We start from the raw sequence: 26469 nt of genomic DNA, 5'->3' as shown, positions 1-26469 counted from the left end.
TTGATGTATGATTTCAGTAAAGTAGAGTCTTGCTTATGAGAATAAGTGCAAGTGAGCCTTTTACTAGCAGAATCAAAAGTATGCTTGCAAAAGAAAAGTAAAAAAGCGACGGGATAAGGATGCCAAGAAACGTAAAACTAACTAATAAAGCCATTCTATAAATTCACATCGATGTATATACTCTATCCCGTGAGATAATTCTCATTAACTGTGTGCAAGTAAATGACACATTAATAAAGCCAAATATGATATATTTGGTGAAGATAGTATGTTCCCCTTTTAGTAAAGCTGGCCTTTTGTACAATTGTATGTCATCAGTAAACATCGAGCGATACACAAAGCTCCATCTTGCGGGAAAAAAGACATGCTAAACAACTGTAGTTCATTCCCAGATTGATTTATATAATCAAGTAACGAATCACATTGCAAATAAGGGAGGGTATATTAGCTATTACTGGAAACGGAAGTTTATCTAGGATCTATAAAATATTAAAGTGAAATCGAATCTTTCATATCTCGATTCTTGCTCCCCTATCGTTATCTCCCTGTCTTATCTTTGAATAAATTATACATACTCGCCTTTGCTGTAGAACCTTATATATTGATCGCCCTGCTTATCCTTTCTTTTCACAACCTTTTCTATTAATCTATCTCATTGAATTTTCAATATATCTCCATACCAATATCTATATTAAAAGCATAGTACATACACAATGCCAAAGCAAACTAAATCTCAAGATATGGGATTCCCTATTTACATGGTTGCCTGTGCAACTGTCGCCGCACTTTCAGGCTTTAATGTTGGATGGCATATTAGTATGGAATTATAATTTATAGTTTATATTAATTCATTTTTCTTATACTTTCTTAAAAGGTGTACCAAACATGCCTGAGAGTGTTATTATGGGCTATATCAATGCTGATGGTACAAAGGGCTGTCTGCCTGGAACAGTCTCATCTGGTGCATTACCCGGCTGTTTGCCAATGAACTTTTCAACATGGTAGATAAACTTACAGCTTCTGACAATTCAGTATTTTAATGCATGATTATAGGGGCTATACTATCGGCGCTTATGCCATTGGTGGTTTTTTTGGCAGCTTGGCTAGCAAGTACATGAATGTCTGGTTTGGTCGGCGCGACAATATTATGATTTCCTGCCTTTGGATGGTACTAGGCGGCTTGTTATCTGCTTGCGCTATTAACATTGGCATGGTAAATTACATAAAGTCTCCATGTTCCAAGCTCCGACTTATACCCCTCTTTAATTCTTACAGTACTCTGTTGGTCGTGCTTTTGTTGGAATAGCCTCGGGCATGTGCGGTTCTTCTGTAGCTATTTATGTCTCAGAAATTTCCACAAAAAGAAGTCGGGGCGCACTTGGCTCTCTTTTTGAACTCTTTCTTAACCTTGGTATCTTGATTACTCAAGTATGTGGTCGCTACATGTCTAATGCCCCCACCTGGCGTTTCTTATGGGCCATTCCTTCTTTCATAGCTGCTATTCAATTCATAATCATGTATTTTTTCACTGTGGAATGTCCTCGGCGTCTCTGTGCCAATAAGGAATATGAAAAAGCATGTGCTACTCTCCAAAAACTCCGTGCTGGTGCAGATGTAGAAGAAGAGTTTGCATCGTTACTTGCGGCTCGTCAACGTGAAATTGAATCAACTCAAAGCCAAATGTCTATTTGGGATATTATTTCCTGCAAAGATAAATCGATCACATGGAATACAATCATTGTCATGGTTGTCCAAGCATTCAATCAGATTGGCGGTATTGGCCCTATGTCTGTTTACTCTGTGGGCTTTTTTACAGATATCTTTAATAATGAAACCTTGGCCACCAACATATCGCTTGCAGATGCCTCTGTTAACATCATTGCCACCCTTATTGCTGTGATATTCATGAATAAGGTTGGACGCAAGGGTTTTATGCTCATTTCCACCGGTGGAACATGTATTGCCTCTGTCATGATGGTTTTGGGTTCAACACTTAAAAACAGTTCTGGTCAGAAAGGTATCGGAGGCCTCGCAATCGCCTCTGCTATACTTTTCACAGGCTCATACAGTATGGGCTGCGGTGTTATCCCTTGGCTTATTGCTCCGGAATTGTTACCATTACACGCTTTAGCAGCTGGTTCTGCTCTTGGCAACTCTTCCAATTGGCTTTTCAACTTTGTTATCAACACAATTTGGCCAAGTATGAGCACAGGGCTCGGTACATATAGCTTCATTGTTTTTGTTGTTATCAACTTTTGTGGTTTTGTTTTCATTGCTTTCTTTATGCCCGAGACGACCGGCAAAGACATTGATGAGCATGACAAAAGCAAGACTATAGATGTAGAGAGTAGTACATCCAGCCAAGATATGATTGACGGTATCGAAAAGCTAAAGAATCGTCTTTAAAGGAATATACCAAAGTATAATTCAGTTATCACCCTTTCATATCCAATTTCGTTTGTGTACAGTCTTGTAAAATATTTTTAATCACCTTTTCTTTATCTTGCTTGTGTAATAATAAATAAAACTCTCTATTTTCGTAATACAAATATAAATTAGTGAAAACCTGGGGAAACATGAATAGCCAAATGAATTTTTTACTATTGATTATCCAACCAGATTTAAAGACTGTGTAACTGGCTAAATCATTACCCCACAGAAAGAAAAGGGACTCGAAAAAAAATGGGATTTAATTTCACTAAAAACACTAATTTATGCCGACTCCTGCTTCAATAAAACGAATTAAATTCCTGAAGAAATTTTTAATTGCAAGTGAGAGAGAAACTACAGGTCTTTATTGAATTATTTCAATTTATCTATGACTGCAAGACCTTTTACGGCAATTTCTCCAGAGTTATTTGTGATCCATAAATCATAAGTTGGGCCCGATTCACTGTCTGTCTTCCAACGTCCGGAAACAGTAATAGGCTCATTTACAGGTAAAGGATTTAAACATCGGTATTCGATTGACTTAATTTTACGGTTATTTGGTTTATTACCACCCGCGCTCTGATCAACATCTTTTGTAGCAAGGTATTGGTCAAGTTGATTAACCATGTATACCAAGGACAATGGCCCATGAGTTAAGCAACCTATTCATAACAAACGCGCATTTTAATTCACGTAAAAGAAAAAACTTGATCTTTTTTCCCCTCCTTTTTACCTTTTTGCTTTTCAACTTTGGTTGCATAAGTATGATCATAATGAATAAGATGAGCATTGAACGTAAGAGCAGAGAAACGGAACAAGGTGATAGGTGAAGGTATTACGTTAAATGTGAATTCGGGGTTACTCAAAACCTCTAATAGTAAACAACAGAATTAAATTCACTTCTTTTTTTTTTACCGGTTTTATTTTACCGTGGGAAGACGATTTATTCTGGGTAATTTTTGAAACTTCCTTCTTTCGCTTTTGATTACCATTTGTATATACCCAGCAACGAGATTCTTTTAAAGCCAATCCATATTTATTGTGAAATTTATAATCTGCCCATACAAAGGCGGCCTCACCTTCCTCTTTGACATCAACGTCGCGTAAACAAGCCTCCATCCTGACTTGATCACCTACACGTAAAGGGTTGTGTACATCCCATTCAAGCTTTCCGCCTGCCCACATGCGTCGTGTGTAAGGTTCGGGGGGACTCCAGTCAGTGTCGTAGCCATCCTTGGATAATTCTTTCTCCGGAAGACGAGGTGGAAAATAAGCTAAATGCCATGCGGGAGGAAGCTCGGTACCTTGAGAAGGGAATTGATCATAATTAAATTTGGGATGGTCAAGTGTGTTTCCTAGTAGATTGACTTGGGAAGGAGTGATGGTATCAACAGCTTCCTTCTTCTTTTTGGAGATTTCATTCTTCCAAGAATGGATATCTTGCTGATTGAAAGGGGTTGTAGAAAACATTTTGGTATGTACTGTATTGGATGCGATGCTCAATACACCATATTTGCTGTTAAGTGCATTCTTTAGTGATGATTGACTTGATTTAATAATAAATTGCATAATATGAAAAAAAAGAAAATGTAAAAGAAAAAAAAAAGACAAATAACGCGTATAAATACTTGCACATGATGTCAAGTATACGTAATCATAGCTTATGCAGGCCTTTTATTGTACAATTTTTCTATTTATTTATTAGTAACGGGTCAAATGGACGTGTAGTGCTATATTCTGTTTGTCAGGAACCTATCTGTTTTAAAGAGTAAAAGAATAAAAATAAAAAAAAGTAGAAAGAATCAAAGAGACTCCTCAGAACCAAGAGGTTTTGCTACTTGATATCTAAATAATTCTTATCTTTCTAGACAAATAAAAATTCCGCTAAAGACGCTTACTACCAATTTAAGAGATTTGCGTTAAATAACTACAGTCAAAATAACAGTAGGTTGGTCTGTTGTGGTTGTGCGCAGTGTTTGATAAAGATGTACTACAGCGTCTACCATGTGAACATTTTGCGGCTGTCTTTTTGGATCCAAACAAAGGAACCTGTCCAGACCATAAATAAACCATTGCTTCTTGATCATACTAAAATAAGACAAAGAAATCTAGACAAATGAATAGTACTTGTGCTATAAAAAGAAAAGAGAAAACGTACAGTTAGATGATGATCGTCCTTTTCTCTCCTCACTCATCTTTCACTGACATCAATAGTATCTACACTAGCGCAAACAGATGTCTAGTCCTTGTCCGTACCATCGTCTCTACCAGCTGTTATCTACTATATTTGAATGATCAGGCCGAAAAAAAAAAAGTAAAGAATACAGACAATGCATCCCACTAGACAAAAAACTAAACACAGAGAAATTGATACTAGTCGTCAGTTTTATTTTTAAAGGAAGAATACATACATGGGAAGCATGAGAATATTTTCATTATACACCTTAAAGACTACGACTTGTAACATATAAATACAAAAAGATAATTAGTTCATTGAATTCACAAGGCTACCTAAGATACTATTGGCATGCATGCTGCATCATAATGCCAGCGATATATGCTTCGTATAATATACTTGGGATATGAGGATCTCAAGCTCATACAAACATTCAGTCATTGATATTACATGTGTTTAATAAGAAACGTCATAAGCTGTATGTATCGAACCTGTATTCATTACCTGTTAGTTGTCCAAAAATAAAAGTGCAGTTTGAGAGTTTACAGTTAGATTCCTTTTTAGGCAAATGATTTTTGCATTTTTTTTTTTTTTTTTTTTTTTTTTTTACAAACACAACTGGGGTTAAACAGAGGCTTAAGTTTTTTGACACTTTTTTTTTATCCATAAAATGTTCTCTTTGAAAACAGCAGCTAACAAGGTTGTGCTTCCTGCTACCCGCGTTGCCTCTCGCAGATGTATTTCTTCTTCTGCTACCAAGACAGGTAACATAATAAACACATGACAACTTGCAACTTACTCATTTCCAATTATCAGCTTGGATCTCTACTCGTATGGCTCTTGCATCTGGCAACAAGTTTGTAAAGCATACTCTTTTAAACCAACTTTATGTTGTCTTACTTTTGGTTTATTGATAGACTGCTAACCTTCTCAAAGAAGCTTATGTTTCCTCTGCACCCTCTCGTTTGATGTTCTTTGGTATGCATTTTTTCGATATGCAAAGCATAAAATCTTATGTTTAAACAGGTCGTCGTACGATGGCTACTGACAGTGGCAAATTCTCTCGTGGCAAGCCCCATGTCAACATTGGTACTATTGGTCACGTCGATCACGGCAAGACCACTTTGACCGCTGCTATTACCAAGATCATGGCCACAGACGGTGGTGCTCAATTTATGGATTACAACCAAATTGATAAGGCACCCGAGGAAAAGGCTCGTGGTATCACCATTTCCACGGCCCATGTTGAATATGAGACCAAGAACCGTCACTATGCCCACGTTGATTGTCCTGGCCACGCTGATTATATCAAGAACATGATTACCGGTGCGGCTCAGGTAAGACGAGTTGTAGAAAGAAAAAGAGAATTAAGATGGCGATAGATGGACGGTGCTATTATCCTTGTTTCTGCCACTGACGGTCAAATGCCTCAAACGCGTGAACATTTGTTGTTAGCACGTCAGGTAGGTATTCAAAGCTTGGTTGTCTTTGTGAACAAGGTGGATCAAGTGGATGATCCTGAAATGCTTGAACTTGTCGAAATGGAAATGCGTGATCTTTTGTCTGAATACGGTTATGATGGTGAAAACACACCGATCATCAAGGGTTCCGCTCTTGCTGCTCTCGAGGGTCGTGATCCGGAGATTGGTGAAGACAGAGTGCGTGAGTTGATGGAAGCTGTGGATGCCCACATTCCTACTCCTATCAGAGACTTGGATAAGCCCTTCTTGATGCCCATTGAAGATGTCTTCTCCATCTCTGGTCGTGGTACTGTCGCCACCGGTCGTGTTGAACGTGGTGTGATCACCAAGAACAGTGAAGTTGAAATCGTTGGTATGGGACCCACGATCAAGACCACTTTGACTGGTATTGAAATGTTCCGTAAGGAATTGGACCGCGGTGAAGCCGGTGATAACATGGGTGCTCTCTTGCGTGGTATCAAGCGAGAACAAATTCGACGTGGTCAGGTACTTTGCGCCCCTGGTACTGTCAAGTCCCACAAGAAGTTTATGGCTCAAATCTACATTTTGACCAAGGAAGAAGGTGGCCGTCACACTCCTTTTGTCAACAACTACCGTCCTCAGATGTTTATTCGTACCACTGATGTCACTGTCAGTCTCACACACCCTGAAGGCACTGAGGACCCTGATGACAAGCTCATCATGCCTGGTGATAATGTAGAAATGCAGTGTGAACTTATTCATGATGTTGCTCTTGAAGAAGGTCAACGTTTTACTATTCGTGAAGGTGGTAAGACTGTTGGTACTGGTATTGTTACCAAGGTTCAAGAATAATTTTTTCTCTCTTTATTTAATCATTGTACAAATATATTTCACAAAAGCATTCCTAAAAAGTGAAATTTCTGTATGTTTTATTGATTGCGAATTACATAGATTTAGGTCGATTTTGTCTTTTTTAAAAACATCAGTCATTTACAAAAGATTTATTAAGAGGGGAAAAAAAAACATTTACAGTTTATTTCTTTTTTATACAAAAAGTGAGAAAGTTATTTAGTGAGTAACTTCATCATACAACATTTCTGTTTGTAGAATGTTAATAACAATTCAAATGAATGAGTATTAAATAATGCTTACGTTTAAGTTGTTCCTTTGTGAGTTGTTCTTTGTATCTATCGAAATCAAAGAAACTGTCTGGAATAGGAGGAGCATCAGGCTCATCATCAGGATCATGGTACTAGGCATATAGATTAGATACAACCGCTTGTATGTATTTCTTGCGAAACTTACTGGTTCAAGGTATGGGTGTGTTAATGCTTCTTCAACTGTAATACGCTTTACAGGATTAAAAGTTAATAATTTCTCAAGTAAATCAACAGCTACAAAGTATGATTAGGGATGATGACTATTGGTAAACATGTATCACTTACCCATTGGATTCGCATTAGGAAATAATCTTGCAAATGGAATTCTCTTTTTAAAAGGTAAACTACGAATGTAATCTCTAGCCTATACAAATAGGTTAATAATCTACCTCTTCATCTCTACACCATTTGCTTACTCTTCGGCTTTTAATACCATAGAAATCATCCATAGTAGGTGTACCGAGTACATCCAAAATCAAAGTCAATTGGTGATGATAATCTCTACCGGGAAATAATGGTTTACCACTCAACATCTCAGCCAGTATACACCCCACTGACCAAACATCGATTGCCTTTGTGTACTCTTTAAATGTCAACATAATCTCTGGTGCACGATACCAACGTGTGGCTACATATTCTGTCATGAATCCACTGTTTTCATCGGCTGAATTAGAAGATCTCGCTAATCCTAAATCACAAATCTATTGTGGGTTAGTCACTTTCCCTTCTTTTCTTCTTTGCTTACCTTTAAATCACAATTAGCGTTCAAAAGCAGGTTGGATGGTTTCAAGTCTCGGTGAAGCACGTTAGCTGAATGCATTGCTTTTAATGCTCGAAGTGTTTGATAAGTAAAGTATTGACAGTGATCGTCTGAGAGGTCTTGAGTACGAATGACACGGTGCATATCTGTTTCCATTAATTCTTGAATAAGATATCTATGCATTTTATAAGCTTTCTTTTTTCTTTCTCTTCAAATACTATTTTCATATTTTACACTTCTGTAAAGTCATCAAGGGATTTTGGTTTCATAATGTCAAGAATAGAGATGATCTACAAATAAAAAAAAGGGGAATTGTTATTGACAAGAAAAAAGAGAAATGAAAATATATTTACGTTTTCGTGATTAAAATATTTTAACAACTTGATTTCACGAAGTGTTCTTAAACAAAACATGGCATGATCAAAGGGTAAAATACGCTTAATAGCCACCATCTGACCTGTTGGTTTATGAACAGCCGAACTATATAAAATGTTAAAAAGTTGCAATCAGTTTATTAGCGCATACCAAACAACACCATAAGCACCTTCACCAACAACATCAACTACATCGTACTGGTCACCACCATTAAATTGTTTTAAACGACTCACAATCTCTTCTCTTCGAGACATGTAGTAATAATGAAAAAGAGGGAGGAACACAGAGTCAATTACTGCACTGTTAATAAGCTGAGAATGAAATGAGTGTCCAGATGAAAGAGGGGGGACAGGTTAGACAGTAAGAAAGCGAGAGAACTGAAGCATGAATAAGGAAAGGTGACACAAAAGAAGGAACTCAAAGTGGTAAAGGGTCTTTTTTATCAAATTAGTTGTAGAAATAAAGCGAACCATAAATATGTTTAGTAACTAATTTTAGTGAAGATCATAAATGCCTTATAAGGTTAATCAAGAGTAACAAAGTTGGCAATGCAACTAAAAATCTCTTTTCTTCTTTTTCCAATAGGAACCAATGAACTTTATTGGACGCCAATTTTTATTCTAAAACAAACACAAATAAAGAGAAAAGGGAGGGTGACAAATTTGGTATACTTGAAAGTTTAGGGAGAAAACAATTTTGCAGAAAAAAAAAGAAATCTCAAATTTACTTTATTTGGAAGTACGTAATTTTTTTTTGGGTCTATAAAATGAAAAATCTTTTATTTTATTTTTTTGCTCCTTTTTTTTTCTATTTTATCAAAAATATGTCTCAATTTGAAAATACACAGTGGCAAGAAAATACAGGACAGACAGTGTTTAATCTATCAGGACTTGAACAAACAAATGATCAGCCAATGATTCAAAGTGAAATACCTGTTATTGATTTAAGACCTGTGGAAGTAAAGCAAGAGGCTCCATTAACTGGCGTTTATTCAAGTTCTGGATTTGATATGGTCGCTGTCTTATCAAGACTTGTCAATAGGTAAATATATAAAAAGGAAATAGTCTTTTTTTAAAAAAAAAACTGCTCATAGACCTAACCCGCAAATCAATTTGGGACCAATTGACATGTCTTGTTCCTTTCTGGTGACAGATGCTCGTCAACCAGATTGTCCTATCGTGTATTGTTCTCCTACCTTTGAACATTTGACAGGCTATGGTGCTACTGAAATTGTTGGTCGTAACTGTCGTTTTTTACAAGCACCCGATGGACAAGTCACTTGTGGTTCACGCAGAACCTATACTGACAATCAAGCTGTGTATCATCTAAAGGCACAAATGCTGCAAAATAAAGAACATCAAGCAAGTATTATCAACTATAGAAAAGGTGGACAGGTAACTGTTGATTTGATATAATCGCGACATACTTAATTTTATTCTGTAGCCATTCGTTAATTTGGTTACTGTGATTCCAATCACTGATGAGAGTAATGAAGTTGCTTTCTTTGTTGGTTTACAAGTAGATCTTGTCGAACAACCTAATGCGATCTTGGAAAAGATGAAGAGTGAATATAGAAATTAGGCAAAGAAAAACAATATATTAAACATGATACTCAATAGATGGTACTTATATGGTCAATTATCAACAGATGAATATCCCTCCTTATATTCCCGGAAGTAGTAAAGTATCATCAAACTTATAAAGACATGTATTCATACCCTTTGATTTCTAGGCTTTAGTTCAGAACCTGTAGATGATTATTTTAGAGAAGTACCAAGTAATGCAGCAAAAGCAGGTTCAACTTCAACATCTAGTTTAGCCAATCCTGAAATATTGAAACTTGTCAACTGCACTGGTGAAAATGAGCAGCAATTGCAACAGCAGTGGAATAAGCTTCTTTTGGATCAATCGGAAGACTTTATTCATGTCTTGTCCTTAAAAGGCTTTTTTCTTTATTGCTCTCGCTCCTCGTCTTACTTGCTTGAACACGACCCTGAAGAACTCGTTGGTCATCCACTTTCCTCTATCTGTCATCCTTCTGACATTGTGCCCGTTATGCGTGAAATCAAGGAAGCCGCAAGTAGCCCGGACAAGGTGATCAACCTCATCTATCGTGTTCGCCGTAAGTATTCTGGTTACATGTGGATGGAGTGTCAAGGCAAGATCCATGTTGATCAAAGCAAGGGCCGCAAATGCTTGATTTTAGCTGGTCGTGAGCGACCAATGTATGAATTGATCCGGAAAGAAATCGTCGATGGCTCCGAAGTCGCCACAGGTGCCGAATTCTGGGCCAAAACAAGTCTTCATGGTCTCTGTTTGCATGTCACTCCTTCCAGTGAAGAAGTGGTGGGATTCTCGGCTGATGATCTTCAAGGTGCCACACTCTACCAATACGTGGGTGACAATCATGTACGTGACATCACCCGTGCCTTGGAACTAGTAAAGGATGGACATATAGTGAATCTTCATCATACGATGTTGAACAAAAAAGGTGAATATGTCGCCATCTTTTCTACTTTTTATCCTGGTGATGTCTCCTTTGGTGTCGGTCGTCCTTCTTTTGCTCTTGTTCAAATCAGAGCCAAAGCAACTCATTCGACAAACGGAAATCCTATTTTGGAATCTGTTACACAAGCTGTCGTTCAAGATGAACACTGCAATTCGGATGAAAATCTCTTTGCTGAATTGGAAACGGTCAGAGGTACCTCTTGGCAATATGAATTGCACCAACTTCAATTGGCCAACCGTAAGTTGAAGGAACAACTTGAATACTACACAAATCCTAAGAAAAGAAAGGTAACTCTTTTTTTTTAAAAAAAGAAAAAATCTAATATAAATGTATAGCAAAAGAAGAAGTCTGCCGAAACAAGTGATATCCCCAAAATGTGTGCTCAATGTCAAAGCACAGATTCCCCTGAATGGAGAAAGGGACCCAATGGACCAAAAGAATTATGTAATGCCTGTGGTCTTCGTTACGCAAAGACCTTGGCTGTAAAGAGAGCAGATGCCCAGCAACAACAGTAAACATTCTTGCATAAACAAAACTTTTTTTTTTTCTTGCTGAAGGTGATTCTACATACACACACACACACACACACACATACATACATATATACATACATATATCCTAAAGTACACACACACATACAAAATAAATATTGCTTTTTTTAATCACATGAATCAAGTGTTTTCCTAATTATTGGTTACTCTGCTATATTAAGCAAACTTGAAGCAGAGTATGAAAAATAGATTTGAGAAGCAGAGATCAAAAAATAGTTATTGAAAACATTATATCACTGACCAACTGAAACAGAGTAAAGCCTGCTGTACAACGAAGATATTTTATGATAAACAAAAGCCTTGATTCAGCAAAGTACAGTCAATAATCGTGGGTTTTTAAAGCGTGTATCATGCAGCATTAACCACACAACATCAGGCGTGTTGCCTTACACAAAAAAGCATTGAATACGATGTCGTTTGATTTCAAAAGCTAAATATTTTCCTGATATTTGTTTATAAAAAAGGGAACTGCAAGGCGTCTAGTGCTTGTGTTGCCACAGCTTATTCATTGACCATTCAGCAGGGGGAAAAGTAATCAATCTAGAGTACTCTAGCTATCGATCGTATTGAACTCTATGTCACTGATTGATATAAACAAAGTAATCTTATGTACCGAATGTTTAAGCTAGTTTATTCAACTTTTCAATCGATAAAAGGACTTAATGTATAGACTAACAACTGGTTTATCAAAAACTTTATTCTTTTATTGTTTCAATAAATCTTCAATATCAGAGAGAGAGAGAGAGAAATGCAATATGATAACAGCAGCCAATTGTATTCTAGACAAATGATGGAGGTGGTATACAAGCACATATTTGTGTTTTCGGAGACGAGTTTAGATGAAGAAAATGTTTATGAAACATAATCAGAACCTTTGTTATTTGTCAATGAGCAGAAAAATGCTCTATAGAAATTATGACTTGTCGTAAGAAGACAAAACGCGACATCAAAGCACAACTTTTTCTCTCTTTTATTTCTTTGTTTACATGTAAATACTCTTCTTCTTTATTACCATTTTAGATACCTTTTTTTTTTTTTTTTGGTTAAAGTTAGCGAGTAGTGAAAAGCATTTTGTTTTTAAGAAAATCAAATAGACAGACTTAATGTTATGACAGAAAAAAAAAAAAGTAAAACAATATAAAGAAAAGAAAAGTGATATTAACAGGAAAAACAACATGCCGTATTAGTAATCCAATCCGTTTACTTTTTTCGCTTTTATCTCTAAAGCCTGTATACACCACTTATTGTTTCTCGGCTTGACATGAAAGGAAATCCTGGCCCTTTTTTCCGTTCATGAATCGTCCCTGTTTGCCTCGCGATTTGCTGAGTAGCAAAGTTGGAGGTTGATATTCATCATGTAACATTTCCTCTTTATGTTTCATGATACGCTTACGACCGCAAGTCTTTCTTGAGTAGTTTATTGCCATCAAAACCTTTTGAAATCTTTCTCTTGCACAGAAAAGCATACTTTTTTCCTTATTCGAGGAACAGAGCACATGGTATATGACAAAGATAACTTGAGTGAAAACATATAGATTCCAAGTGCGGTTCTATTCTTCAGAGACATTGCTGCTCATAAAATGCATGATTGAAATCGAACGTATGCCCAGTCAAATGAAAGAAGAAGCTTCTACTTGGAAATAAATGAGGTCAAAACTGAGATTCAATGAGAGAGGGCTTTGATTCTAAATTTAACTTGCCTTATTCTCTCTCTTTTTTTTTTTTTTTTCTCTCTTCTTTCAAGTTTTAATGTCAAATCACCCGCCACAGCAATATGGTTATTATGAAACAGCAAGCAACAGTGAAGAAATGGACGAAATGTTAAACTCTTTAGTTGGATATCAGTCTCATGCAATGTCTTCCTCTTCTCATCTTGCTTCGAATCATTACACTGTAAATAAAAATCAAGACAAGCTTATTTTAAACGTTTAAACATTCTTTTTAGGCGAACAATAATAATAATTATTATAATAATTATTACGTGGAAAATAATAATCTTCCTCCTCCTGTTCCTCTACGTAACGAAAGTTATTCAAATGAAACAATGGGGTCCAGCAAGTATTATTATCCACCTACCGATGTCTATCCTCCTCCTATGAATGATTATTCGTATCCTCCTCCTCCTCAGAACTCCAGTTCTCGACCCTTACCTCCTACGCCTTTGCCTCATGGTGTACCTTCCAACTATTCATCTTTTGAAAACCCTTCTTTTCCAACGCCTCAACCCATCTCGATGCCTGTACCAGATAGATATCCATCCGTAGATCGAAACATATACCCTCCTCCAGAGTATCACTTTCATTCAAGAACACCCAGTCAAGACACTACTTCTTATCCACCCGTGGGTTATCCTGATCGTTCTCAAGATTACATCAACAACTCCTATCGACCCACCTTCACCCAGCACACATCCGATTCATCCAGTCAGATCTCAACACCCGTCTCTGACACAAGGACACACCGTCGTACTCAGTCTTCACTTCGAAACAACATGATCGTGACCATCGAACGTCCCCGATTTGATTATTTACCAGAGACTGATATGCAAAATGGGGATGAGGTGCCATTTATTCCTGTCTCACCTGATTCTAGTAGTGATGAAGAAGTAGGGTATTTCGAAAAGAAGAAATCGGTTTATGAGCCTCCGCACACAGAGGTTCCACATACAGATGATGCCATTGTCCCACCTGCAGTAGAACCTGTTGTGCCAGTTGCACCAGCACAAGAACAAGATGGGGTAGTACACCAAGAAGAATATCAACAAGAAGAACAACAGGAACAAGAAGAGCAGCAGCAGCAGCAGCAGCAAGAAGAAGAACCCAACTATGCTTTCTTTTCGGTCTTGTCCGAAGCATTCATTCGACACGTGAAAGGTTTGGAAAACGTTCGGGAATTATGGTGTGCGGGTGAATACAATGAATCCTTTACTGGCTCAGAAGCAGTGGTAAGTCGTTATTAGTTTTTGACACGTTCATGTGTGAATAATGATGATGTAGGTGATCATCCGAGGCCTGTTAAAAGAACAAGTACCTGATGAATACTCTGTAAAGATGGCTAGTTCACTGATGACCAGTCAACCACCCTTGTTCTCTCCAACTCAATATTCACAGAAATCGCTGATTACACACATGATGTATAATTCTGAAGACACTTATTTTGTAGAAGAAGGTGCCTTGGATGGTGATGTACCCACAGGCATCTTTACTGCTCTCACGCCTTGTTACTCTTATCATTGTAAGCCAGAACTGGGTGGTTGTTATGCGCCAAGATGTCCTAATAAGAAAGATAACCATGATTTTGATACTGAATACAAGGTAAATGACAAAAGATGATGATAGGACGTGAATAGAGAATATAACTGCTTATACAGGATGAAGTCAACATATCACGTACTGATTCTACAAGTTCAGCACCCTCTCCTGAAGGTGGTTGGGTAAGAAAAGATGATTGATAGAGAAGCTTTGATTAACAAAAGATATTAGCTTGTATCTCATGATGCTTGGGCCTCTAGAGTGGATAGAGAGCTATTGTTATCATTGGATAAAAAGGAAATTGCTAGACAAGAAGTGCTGAATGAAATTATTTATTCAGAAGAAAAGTTTTTGTCTGATTTAACTATTCTTCGAGAGGCAAGTCAAAACACGAAAAAGAAAAAAAAAAATAGTTTGCTAATCCTCAAAACAGGTCATTATACAAGGATTGGAACGATCGAATGCGATTGAAGCGCACCGATTGAAAGAGTTTATTCAGATTGTGTTCAACAATTATGAAGTGCTTTTAGAAAACAGTGGTGCGATGTTTAGAGACTTTTTGAACCGTGCACGTCAATACGATGGACAGTGTGTGCCGATGATTGGTGACATCATGGTTCAACACATGGCGTTCTTTGAACGGCCGTTTGTCGAGTACAGTCCACATGCTGGACTTGCAAAATACATTGCAGAGACTGAGATGAAGAACAATCCTGAATTCGAAAAGTTTGTGAAGGAGATTGCCAAGCACGAAAGAACGAACCGTTTACCGATCTGGCATTACTTGCTCAGTCCCGTCACACGTATGCAGCGATACCCTCTCCTGATTGAGGCTCTTTTAAAAAAGACACCAGAGGACCATGCGGACCATGCTTATCTGACTCGCTGCTATGACATGATTCGATCCATTGCGGCCAAAGCCGACAATAGTGCCATACACACCAAACGTCGATTGGCCATCTTGCATATCCGTGACGCGATCACGTTCAGACAAGGTGAATTGTATGATTTGCAATTAGGAGACCAGAACCGTCGGTTGTATCATCAGGGCATCCTGAAGCGACGTAGTGGTCCGATCGAAGTGGCTGACAAGACAGACATTTATGCCTTTATCTTTGATCATATGGTCTTGCTGACCAAGCAACGCAAGACGAGCACGGGCGATGAATACCGTGTTTGGCGCAAACCGATTCCACTTCACATGCTTGTTGTTCAAAACAACAGTTCCTTCAAGACACCTTCTTCCACGGCCAGTTCGACCTTCCAGACGTTTGATGGCAACCGATCGAGTGGTATGATGGGTACAGGTGTCACCTTGGTTCTTCATCACTTGGGATCTCGTGGTGGATCGGTCTATCCGTTCTTTTGCTCATCGATGGAAGAAAAGCAGACGTGGCTCAAGGCGATTGAAGATGCCAAGGCATCACTCAAAAAACGACATGGTGATATGGATGTGTTTGAGCTGAGACCACTGGATGATGTCAACTTTAGACATCTTACCTCTGGAACGCCTACGGGCACAGCAACACGTATCAATTGCTCTGTTCCTTTTGTGACCGCACAGAATGAGCGAAAGATTGCGATCGGTACAGACAATGGGGTGTTTTTCAAAACGGAAGGACAGGATAACTCGATACGTCGTATCATTCAGTGTGAGAGTGTGATACAGTTGGGGTTGATGGAAAAGCATCATATATTGATCGTGCTGACCGGTAAGTACCTTTGACTATGCGTTACTTTTGTTATTAAACGTATGATTAGAGAAAGCACTTCGAGCCTATCCTGTGGATGCCTTGGATTCCAAAAACAATACGAAAGCGATTGATCGTATTGAGATGGAGATCGGACAACATGTCAATTTCTTTCAGTTGGGTTACTGTAATGGTCGTGATATGCTTGTTTATAAAAAGAAAAAGAAGACGAGCAGTGTGTTTACAGCATTAGAACCATTTTGCGATTTAAGAGATCCAAAGAACGAAAAGCTCTTGACACCTCGTACCTCCTTATTTAGTAACAAACCCGAATATTTAAGATGGTTCAAGAAATACAAGGTACATTTATTTGACGATTGATTGAATCTAATGGTTTCCTAGGACTTTTATATTGGAGCAGAAGCAAGTAACATTCACTTTTTGAGAGCGAAGTTGAATATTGTATGTGAAAGAGGATTTGAAGTGATCGATCCAGAGAATTTGACGGTAGGAAGGGATATTCCTGATTCTGAAGATCCACAATTCAATTTTGTTACACGTCATCCTGAACCACTGAAACCATTGGCAATGTATCGTATTAATGATAAATTCTTGCTGTGTTATGATAAATTTGCATTTTATGTTAACAATCGTAATGGTTCATTAGTTCAAAGGGAACCTGGAAAGTAAGTTGTGAAAATGAAAATAAACACATTTATTGATTGTTATAGGCCACCTGTGTTGTGTGAATGGGAAGGAACACCAACTCATATTGTTTATGAACATCCTTATATTATCGCTATTGACCCTTACTTTATCGAAGTTCGACATGTGGAAACAGTAAGTGAAGGGCTGAGAAAGATAATGAGCTAACGTGTCATAGGGAGAACTTGTTCAAATTATATCAGGTGAGAATATAAGATTAGCTTATTATAATGGAGGAGGAGAAAGACCGGTGATTCATGTCTGTATGACACACAGTCAAAAACCAGATACACAAGCATTATTTCATCTCTCTTTAAATTCAAATCATCGCAACTCTACTGGATTCTCAAGAAAATAAAAAAAGTGGAATGTTTATCCTTTTCTAAACAGCGTGCATAAAAAAAAATTATAAAATGAACCTCATTGGTCCATTTGGTTTTTTAAGTAAAAAAAAAAAAAAGTGTATTTTTTTTTTTTCTTTATTTTATTTTTATTTTATTTTACGTATGGCATTGATAAATGGGGCTGGTTCCCATGAGATGATGATGACAGATAAAAGACACAGTCGTTCACTTGATCTTGAACAGACGAATACAAGACACATACATCTCTTACACCGTTCTGCTTCAGAAAATGATGGGGTGACGATAGAGGATGATAAGGACAATCCTAATGATAATAGTGGAAATAATAATAGCAGTGAGAGTAGTAGCATCAGTCAAGATACAAACAGTCGGTATAGTGAAAAACAAATACCCTCAAAGGTATTTTCACTTTATAAAAAATTCAGTACCCGTCGTACAAGTCAACAAAAGACAACAAGTTTTCTACCAGAGATTAAAACAAACGATCGATTCAAGAAATCAAGAACTTCATTTAGTTCAGCTCTCTCTAATTTTCTTCCTAGTAACAATAATATAAAGCAACAATGTAATTATTATATAAAGTTGATTGTGTTGCTAATCAACACATTAGCTATTTATCAAATTGAACAAGATGAAAAAAGATATAAAGCCAATATAAATCAACATCTGCTGGTTCAGACTGGAGAATCAAAGTAAGTAGAAAAATGAATGTGAAGTCTATAACTCATTCCACTAGACGTTCTTTACCAAACACTTTACAAAATGATATCACTCAATTCGCTATTGATGGATATGCAAAAAAATATTTTGCGACACACAAAAAGGGCTTGTTCAAACGAACGGTCGTACCGATGAATGAGATGTTACAGTGGACAAAAGACAGTATTCGACAACCACTGCTGATATCCAACAAGAGCAAGGCGGACGCCCTGAAATGTTTCAAGATCTTGCAAATCTTGATGCAGGATCGACCTAGACCCAAAAACTATGATTGCATGGAGCACTTTCAATATCTCTTGGGCTGTGGCATCACCAAAGGACAAATGAGGGATGAAATTTATGTTCAAATCTGCAGGCAATTGAATAATAATCCAAAAAGGTAATCATTTATTTATAAAAAGCATGGTTTAACCTCTTTTAGGCAAAGTATCAGAAAAGGGTGGGAGATACTGTCGGTGGTCTGTCTGACTTTTCCACCCTCAAAAGATTTGGAATCTTATCTTTATGATTTTGTTAAACGATATCATTCCGTAAAAGAGAATCAATTGGATGTGTTTAGTTCTTATGTGACGAGTAAATTGGAACGTATCTGTTCAAAGGGTGCAAGAGGAAAAGTATTGTCGATCGCTGAAATTGAAAGAGCGATGGTAATCATCCCCCCTCCCCAATCCACACTACAAACAGATTCTGATGTCTCTCATAGGAAGCACCTTTTAAACCTTCTGTCTTTGGTGAATCACTCGAGACGATCATGAAGATGGAAAAGGATTCTGGTTGTAAAATACCAAAGATTGTCTTGTTCTTGACGAATGCTGTGCATGAGTTAGATGGAAAGAGGACTGAGGGCATCTTTCGTGTTCCGGGTGATGCGGACAGTGTGACAGATTTGGTAAGTGAATGGATGGGTTGAGGAATGATACACTGATGAACCAGTAGAGAGTACGTATTGAGAAGGGAATGTATGATCTAAGTGGCATTGATGATCCCAATGTGCCTGCTTCTTTATTAAAGTATTGGCTGAGGGATTTATTAGAACCTTTGATACCAAAAAGCTTATACCAAAAATGCATTGAAAGTGCCAATGATAGTTACAAAGCGGTTGCCATCATCAATTCACTACCAGATTGTAACAGACGGATCATTCTGTACATCATTCAGTTCTTGCAGGTAAATCAAAAGAACCATCAGACACTTTACAAACCTCAATCCATAGGGCTTTACTGAACCAAGCGTGATTGAATGTACCCGGATGAACGTATTCAACCTGGCCATGGTGTTTGCACCCAACTTTTTAAGATGTCCTTTTACTCATTTACCCACTGTTTTTGAAAATTCAAAACATGAACAAACATTTGTAAAAACATTGATCACTGTATTGTGCGTGGATAAAGAAGCTTGTGTACATCAAGAAGGTGAAATTATTGGAACAGTAAAGATGTAACACAACCCATGTGAAATATATAAAATAAACCTTTTCTTTTTTTTTTTTTCTCATCGGGCAAACACTTTTTTTTTCTTTTTTAAACAATGAACTTTATATTATTATTTGCATTTATTTGTCTAGCACAGGCCATCGATCAAAATAAAGATCAATATTCATATAAAACACCAATAACAAGTGGTAAATGGGATCAAGTATCATAAGCCATATTAAAATAAAAACTAGATAAATCGTATGGATTTACTATTACCTACAAGAATTATTATAAAATCATTGAAGACACACTCGCTTCAAGGACGTATTGTGTCGTATGCTGTGGACAGACCAGACCAGAAGAATGTGATGAACGCAGTACGATTTATTCCAATGTAACTAAAGTAGGTATCGAATCTGATGCTTATGGTGTTGTTCCCTTTCTTGAGGTAATCTTATTCTGGGTATGACAGTGATGGTTTAATATAAAGAGAGACTAGTTATTGGATGTTGAGAAATACATTGTGAACACACCAAATGCAAACATTTTTTCTCCTTGTGTCACCGATACACATTCCACTTCAAATTCAACCACAGCTGACTTTGTGTTCTCATCCGAGATGCCACTGGCTGCTGGCCACTATGTGAGTTTCTCTGCTCACCGAGACACACTGACGCCACTTCAGGTACCCCCTTTTTTTTTCTATCTTTCATGATCTGCTGATCACTTTCTTTTTAGAGAGCCTCCTGGTTACTGTATGTCGCTGCCTTTTTTGATCAAGAGGTCCTGGCCTCCACTATTTATTCTTATATCAAAACGAATTATGAGTGTCATGCGACGAACGTGGGCCAACGGTCAGACAAGAAGACCCTGGCATGGACAGAATACAGACCAGAACAAGGCAGTTATGTGATCTACCGTGATCCTTATTACAGTCAACTTGTGTCTGACGCCGGCGGTCGTTTGATCGCACCCAATTCTGCACAAGATACCACCTTTACCGTATCAGATCAAAGACAGGCCTTTTTGTTTACGTCTGCTCTTCAGGGAGCCGATGTCGTTTTGGACATCAGTGCAGCCAATTTGACTTTTCAAGATTGGGTACAGCCCATTCAGTCCTCACCTGCTTATTCGATCAATAAGATACCGGTGATTGAACAAGGCAAGGTGTATTCAGTGAATGGTCTGGTGAATAAGAACAACATATCTGGTAAGTAGGGAACAGTGGAAAGAAACAAGACTGAGATGATGGAATAGATTGGAATCAGAGAGCAGCAGCACGCCCTGATATGGTATTATTAGGTAATGAGGTATAAGGAGAGGGGCCTACTGTTACTAATAATAGTAAAGATATCATCCATCTTTTATATCCCACCACATTTAACTTGCCAACCCAAAATTATCCTGTGTGGATCAGTCCTTATTCAAACACGAATGGAACAAGCTTTCAACATCCAGTGAGTCGCTATGGTAACTGTGAACATATGGCATCAAGTGCGTTTGAGGATACCGTCTGTAGTTTTAGTGGATATGCAGGAAGCATACAAGATAAACCTAATTTATCTGCAGGAGACAAAGCAGGTATTTCAATGGGTGCCATCTTTGGTTTTATTGGAGCATGTCTCGTCGTCTATTGGCTTTATAAAAGATACCGTCAACAGAGAAAAAGACATCAGTTTTATAAATTGGATGAACTTTAATAAAATGAAACATGATTTTTATTAAAAACGTATGATACATGCACACAAATAATAAAGAAAAAAAAAGGGGGGGGGGGAATATACAAAAGTGTAATGATTATTCTCTTTTATAAAATAAAGATCTCTTTTTCCATAAAAGTGAAGAGGTTTTAAATGAGAAATGTGAATGCGTGGGTATTTTCTTGATTGGTGGCTTTTTAATCATCAATTCAAATTCTCTTAATTGAAATAATAAACCAAGATTTGGACTAATGACGGGTGATAAATTCTTTACATAATCATAAGCCTCTTGCATCGATAATTTCATTGTCTTCATCACATAAGCAATGATGACAGTAGCTGATCTTGCCACACCACACTGACAGTGAACCAATATGTTCTGTCCAGCAGAACGTGCCTTGTCAATGATATCCACTGCCTTTTGTAATTCTAACACTAAATTATCTTGGTTGTGTTCCCAATTGAGTTTGTGATACCCCACTTTAGGTTGTAGTACATTGACTTCTGCTGCCACATTCAATATCACTTTGATGGATAGCTTTAAATAATCTAATTCACGTATATTTTGCTCTGATCCCAAGTAAAGATGTGGTAAGATCTCGATTGGACCGTTTGGATATGCATTGAGGTTTTGATCGTTGGGTATAATGAATGTTGGCTTTGTTGTTGTTGCTGTTGATAAAGACAAGGATAAATTCTTTTTGCTGTTCTTTCTACGGCTGGCTAGGTTGGTACTTGCGGGTATAATTAGCTTATTGGCCGTCATGTTGTGATGATAAAAGAAAGAAAGAAAGAGAAAGAACAATAAGAATTTATAAACAGAAAGCTAATTAAAAAAAAAAAAAAAAAAAAAAAAAAAAAAAAAAAAACAATAAACAATTTAATTAGCTGTCCAATAAAATTAATTGTTTTTAATTGATTTTTTTTTTTTTTTTTGTTCATCAGCCATCCTACTCCCTTTTTGCTTTTTTATTTATGTTTCTATACGGTTTAATTAAGGCAGTGCATCAGAAATGCTTTAAGGTACGTCATAGAAATAATGTGTTTGAGCATAAAAAGTAAAAAATAAAAATGAAGAGAATTTAATTAGAAATAGTGCAAGATGTACTTTTATATTATTTAATAAAACATTTTGTACTTTCATTCTATTTGTTCACGGATAAATATAATTCATGAAACACGTAAAAAAAGGGGGGGGATTATCTTGTTTATATTGGATGAGTCATCAAATTGAGAATAATTTGTATTTTTAATTATTTACGCGCCCTTCATATCTTGATCTATAAACAATATTCTCAATTGGCTTTATGTCATCATCCTCTCTCCATTTGTTTTTTTTCTCTGTAATCCACCATTTTATACTCCGCACATTGTGACTCGATCGGATTACGTGGTTTACTGACACCACAACCACACATACATACACACACACATACAGTGAGGGAAAGAGACGCGTTTGTATCTCCCTTTTTTTTCTTTTCACATAATTCCACAGTTTAAAAAGTAATCATGGCTAGAAGATACGATTCAAGAACAACCATCTTTTCACCTGAAGGTACTTTATAAACACGATTGAAACATACCACCAACACTTTATCATTAGGACGTTTATACCAGGTTGAATATGCAATGGAAGCTATTTCTCAAGCTGGTATTGCACTTGGTATTCTTGCCAAGGATGGTATTGTCATTGCAGCTGAAAAAAAGGTGACTTCTAAACTATTAGAAAACGATGCTTCTTCAGAAAAAATCTATAAATTAAACGAGTAAACTCATTATCCTTCCCCCCCCCCTTTTTTTTGCTCATCATCTCACACACACTCTCTCTCTTTTTTTTTTAGTAATATCATTTGTGGTGTTGCAGGTATCACAGCTGATGCCAACATTTTAATCAATTGGACAAGAGCCAGTGCACAACGTTACTTGTTTTCTTATAATGAAGAAATCCCAGTTGAACAACTTGTCCAAAACATTTGTGATTTAAAACAAGGTTATACGCAATATGGTGGTTTGCGTCCTTTTGGTGTCTCGTTTATCTTTGCTGGATATGATGAGCACTATGGTTTTCAACTGTATCATTCGGACCCCTCGGGTAATTATGGTGGTTGGAAGGCAACCTGTATTGGTGCCAATAATGCAACAGCACAAAGTATCTTGAAGCAGGATCATAAAGAAGACATGACACTGGAAGAAGCTAAAGCATTGGCAATCAAAGTGTTGAGTAAAACAATGGATAGTACGACATTGACAAGTGAAAAATGTAAGCTATCAAAAAATGAAAAAGAGAGAAAGACTGATTTGTTTTCTAGTGGAATTTGCTACTATCCAATTACAAGATGAAAAGGTTCACTACAATCTTTATAAGCCTGAAGAAATCAATGCTTTGTTGAAAGAACAAAATGTGGGTGGAAACACTGATAGTGCAGAATAAAAAGAAAAAAAAAAAGAAAAAAAAGAGTTGATAGTATCTATCTGAATTGTGTTTGTTTTTTAATGCATTGCTTGGGAAAAATATGTGGGGGTGGATATGAAGATGTAAGAAACAAGAGGTTATATGAATTGGAGAATAGGCGTGTGGTAATTTATAAAGGATTGAAAATCTTTTCCCTCCTTTCAATGCCATCATTGTATACAAGATCAGAGCTTACGCGGATAAAGATTGGGTTGTGGTCGCTATTTTAATTTGACAGCCCAAAAAACAGTATAGAGTGTGGCGATCATAACAGAAGAAGAAACTCCTTTATTTTTTGCTTCATTATAACATGCTTCCCATCTCATGCGACCACCGTCATTGGCTTTATAATTTTGTACATAAGAGGTCTTTTTAGTAGCAATGTTCATGTTGATTTGCAGTACTGAAAGATCTGAGATATCAGGTGTATTCTCTATTGGATTTCTTCATTGATGACAAAGCGGCTAACCAGCCACGTCTGCGAGTCAGAGGCGAACCGGGACTGTGTCGATATTTGTAGCCTATAAAAATAAGATTACAACTGTATTGATGAGATCATGTTCTGCATGATGTACCAACCATCAAAGTGACTGCACACTGCAAATACTTGAATAAATTAGACAATTGGAAGGATTCTTTATCCATAATCCAGGACAAATATTCCCAAATTCCGCATTTAATCATTTTGAAATGCCAGAATACTACCCTTTGACCCGCTTTCGGTGATTAGGATGTATTAAAGACACCAAGCTCTCATTATAGTCTTTTATTAAAGCAAAACTTCTGTTTAACTGTATGGTACTTCAAGCACGTACTGTGCAGAATAGAGTATCTTATTCTAAATTGTCCACAACATCATACTTGCATCAAGTTTAAACAACCAATTTCTCTTGGTTTCGCCTATGTCAAGTACATGAAGAAAATTTTGAACGTATTTTGATCTTTTACTCTCAAGTTTTCTATCTGGAAACCCATCCTTCAAACATTCTGTATCGATTTAGAATTTCAACTTGCATCGACATGCCATCTATTTTGCTCCCTCAAGACTCTGTGTTCTTTTTCTTGAATCAGCATTTGCTTACAGTAATCTCTGCTTTGCTATGGTACATGTGCCATTTTCGCTAGCGATGGATCATTCACGATGTCCTCAATCAACCAAATATCATTGTTTTCGAGATCACTTCACTAGTATCCGCCCTTACAAATGAACATCCTTTGCTCGACTCATTGGATTGATCTTTCTTACTGTTTCTCTATCATTTTCCCGTGACTTTTATATCCCATTTTTATATATTTCCATAATATTCTTGTCACTTCACTCCGCGATGTGTGACTCCAAGTTTAGTAGAAATAACAAAAAAAAAAAAATTTGCTGAAAAATACAATACAATAAACGCGTTTTTTTTTTTTTTTTTTTTTTTTTTTTCTCTTTCAATCCCTAAAGTACGAAAACATCAAATTGAATAGCAAAACAAAAACAATAACCTTCTTAAATTATTAGCGCAAAAAAAAAATAATGTCTCAAGAAAAAAATCAAGTGCTGTCTGACGATGATGTCAACATGGCTCACCATGAAGAGCCTATTCTTGACGAAAACGAAAAGAATAACAAAGATATGAGCAACGAAGGCTCAAGTAGTGACAGAGAAAATTCAGCTGGCGAAGAAGTAAAAGAAAATAGTGAAAAAGATCAAGCGTCACTTGAAGAAGAGGAGGAGGAAGAAGAAGAAGAAGAAAAAGGAAGTGATTATGAAGATAAAAGTGATAAAGAAGAAGAATATGAAATTGAAAAGATTGTTGGCCACAGAACATTTAAAGTAAGTTGCAAAGAAGGTGATGTACTTTGTATTGGTTTTATTCAAGAAAGTAGGGAAAGGTAGTTGAATACGAAATTAAATGGAAAGGATATTCAGAGGAAGAGAATACAATGGAAAAGGCTAATGCAATCCATTCGTAAGTTTTATTTTAAATTCATCATTCATTGTTTCTTATATTTTACATAAAGTGATGTCCCTGATCTTTGTGAAAAATACTGGGACAACTTGAATGTGAAACGACCTTCTAATGCACCAGGGCGTGACAAAGAAGAAGCATCCAATCGCCCGAAAAAGACTACCAAAGAAGGATCGACAGTACTCGGAAAAAGAAACCGTGAAGAAGAACAAGTGGAGAGAATAGAAGGATCACGATTAGAACACGTACCTCGTTGTATGATTGATAAAGGATTTGTTATTCCAAAGACATATCCTAATGAAAAGACGAAATGGAGCTCAGAGTTGAAGCATATTTCAGCTGTACAACTTTCTCCTGTAGACAAGTCAATCATGTTGACCTATGTTGAATGGTAAACAATCGTACTAGCACACCTATTTCTATATTAATTTATTATAGGAATAACGGACAAAGAACGATACATGAGATGAGTGAAGTTCACAAGAAATGTCCAGAAGCCGTAAGTGTTGAAAGAGAAGAATGAATGGTTTATGCTAATTGCTTTTAGTTGATTGATTATTATGAGGCAAGACTAAGATTTGTTTAAATGTGCTTTTTTTTTATTATTATTATTTCCCCTTTCCAATTCTCTCCGAATACACACTCCTCTCTCTCTCTCTTTTTTTCTCTCTATTCTTCATCACTCCGATTTTTTTTTTTCGAGTTTATTTTAATAAATATGAAAAACTCCTTTTTTTTTTTTTTTTTTTTTTCTTTCTTACTTTTCTTCTCTTTTTTTATGTTATAAAAATGTGGTCTGTTTCACGAATCGTAAA

At 36.8% G+C, this 26469-nt stretch overlaps 11 protein-coding genes across 11 annotated transcripts; 7 read left to right on the top strand and 4 right to left on the bottom strand.

The window, feature by feature from the left end:
• Positions 1–885: 885 nt before the first annotated feature.
• Positions 886–2406, top strand: RO3G_16342 (uncharacterized protein; the record flags this gene model as incomplete). The annotated part of the gene is made up of 3 exons (XM_067670926.1): positions 886–1001; positions 1054–1213; positions 1276–2406. The coding sequence occupies 3 exons, from the start codon at positions 886–888 to the stop codon at positions 2404–2406; spliced, it is 1407 nt and encodes a 468-aa protein (XP_067527027.1).
• A 396-nt stretch (positions 2407–2802) lies between these two features.
• On the bottom strand, positions 2803–3900 carry RO3G_16341 (uncharacterized protein; the record flags this gene model as incomplete). The annotated part of the gene is made up of 3 exons (XM_067670925.1): positions 2803–3092; positions 3164–3301; positions 3360–3900. 3 exons carry the CDS (start codon positions 3898–3900, stop codon positions 2803–2805), a joined length of 969 nt encoding a protein of 322 aa, XP_067527026.1.
• Positions 3901–5574: 1674 nt separating this feature from the next.
• Positions 5575–6900, top strand: RO3G_16340 (elongation factor Tu; the record flags this gene model as incomplete). The annotated part of the gene is made up of 3 exons (XM_067670924.1): positions 5575–5584; positions 5633–5943; positions 5989–6900. The coding sequence occupies 3 exons, from the start codon at positions 5575–5577 to the stop codon at positions 6898–6900; spliced, it is 1233 nt and encodes a 410-aa protein (XP_067527025.1).
• A 216-nt stretch (positions 6901–7116) lies between these two features.
• On the bottom strand, positions 7117–8597 carry RO3G_16339 (mitogen-activated protein kinase; the record flags this gene model as incomplete). Its single annotated transcript, XM_067670923.1, has 9 exons — positions 7117–7145; positions 7201–7300; positions 7354–7442; positions 7494–7572; positions 7625–7909; positions 7954–8143; positions 8203–8258; positions 8322–8448; positions 8494–8597. The coding sequence occupies 9 exons, from the start codon at positions 8595–8597 to the stop codon at positions 7117–7119; spliced, it is 1059 nt and encodes a 352-aa protein (XP_067527024.1).
• A 569-nt stretch (positions 8598–9166) lies between these two features.
• RO3G_16338 (uncharacterized protein) lies at positions 9167–11367 on the top strand (the record flags this gene model as incomplete). Its single annotated transcript, XM_067670922.1, has 6 exons — positions 9167–9384; positions 9437–9737; positions 9787–9907; positions 9963–10022; positions 10076–11139; positions 11188–11367. The coding sequence occupies 6 exons, from the start codon at positions 9167–9169 to the stop codon at positions 11365–11367; spliced, it is 1944 nt and encodes a 647-aa protein (XP_067527023.1).
• A 1890-nt stretch (positions 11368–13257) lies between these two features.
• Positions 13258–17408, top strand: RO3G_16337 (uncharacterized protein; the record flags this gene model as incomplete). The annotated part of the gene is made up of 10 exons (XM_067670921.1): positions 13258–13296; positions 13349–14347; positions 14400–14717; positions 14774–14836; positions 14886–14915; positions 15088–16366; positions 16416–16705; positions 16748–17031; positions 17077–17185; positions 17229–17408. 10 exons carry the CDS (start codon positions 13258–13260, stop codon positions 17406–17408), a joined length of 3591 nt encoding a protein of 1196 aa, XP_067527022.1.
• A 711-nt stretch (positions 17409–18119) lies between these two features.
• RO3G_16336 (uncharacterized protein) lies at positions 18120–20866 on the top strand (the record flags this gene model as incomplete). The annotated part of the gene is made up of 10 exons (XM_067670920.1): positions 18120–18514; positions 18695–18782; positions 18839–19024; positions 19147–19302; positions 19349–19564; positions 19705–19756; positions 19802–19998; positions 20050–20193; positions 20289–20760; positions 20853–20866. 10 exons carry the CDS (start codon positions 18120–18122, stop codon positions 20864–20866), a joined length of 1920 nt encoding a protein of 639 aa, XP_067527021.1.
• A 481-nt stretch (positions 20867–21347) lies between these two features.
• On the bottom strand, positions 21348–22016 carry RO3G_16335 (uncharacterized protein; the record flags this gene model as incomplete). The annotated part of the gene is made up of 1 exon (XM_067670919.1): positions 21348–22016. The coding sequence occupies one exon, from the start codon at positions 22014–22016 to the stop codon at positions 21348–21350; it is 669 nt and encodes a 222-aa protein (XP_067527020.1).
• A 743-nt stretch (positions 22017–22759) lies between these two features.
• RO3G_16334 (uncharacterized protein) lies at positions 22760–23681 on the top strand (the record flags this gene model as incomplete). The annotated part of the gene is made up of 4 exons (XM_067670918.1): positions 22760–22805; positions 22854–23016; positions 23092–23510; positions 23560–23681. The coding sequence occupies 4 exons, from the start codon at positions 22760–22762 to the stop codon at positions 23679–23681; spliced, it is 750 nt and encodes a 249-aa protein (XP_067527019.1).
• Positions 23682–24122: 441 nt separating this feature from the next.
• RO3G_16333 (uncharacterized protein) lies at positions 24123–24386 on the bottom strand (the record flags this gene model as incomplete). The annotated part of the gene is made up of 2 exons (XM_067670917.1): positions 24123–24223; positions 24278–24386. 2 exons carry the CDS (start codon positions 24384–24386, stop codon positions 24123–24125), a joined length of 210 nt encoding a protein of 69 aa, XP_067527018.1.
• An 832-nt stretch (positions 24387–25218) lies between these two features.
• Positions 25219–26240, top strand: RO3G_16332 (uncharacterized protein; the record flags this gene model as incomplete). The annotated part of the gene is made up of 5 exons (XM_067670916.1): positions 25219–25518; positions 25572–25654; positions 25707–26045; positions 26093–26153; positions 26202–26240. The coding sequence occupies 5 exons, from the start codon at positions 25219–25221 to the stop codon at positions 26238–26240; spliced, it is 822 nt and encodes a 273-aa protein (XP_067527017.1).
• Positions 26241–26469: the final 229 nt, after the last annotated feature.

Source organism: Rhizopus delemar, genomic scaffold, assembly GCF_000149305.1.
Source record: "Rhizopus delemar RA 99-880 supercont3.19 genomic scaffold, whole genome shotgun sequence".
NCBI lineage: Eukaryota > Fungi > Mucoromycota > Mucoromycetes > Mucorales > Rhizopodaceae > Rhizopus > Rhizopus delemar.
The sequence above is the reverse complement of the archived record's forward strand: the minus strand, read 5'-3'. Positions and strand labels throughout refer to the sequence as shown.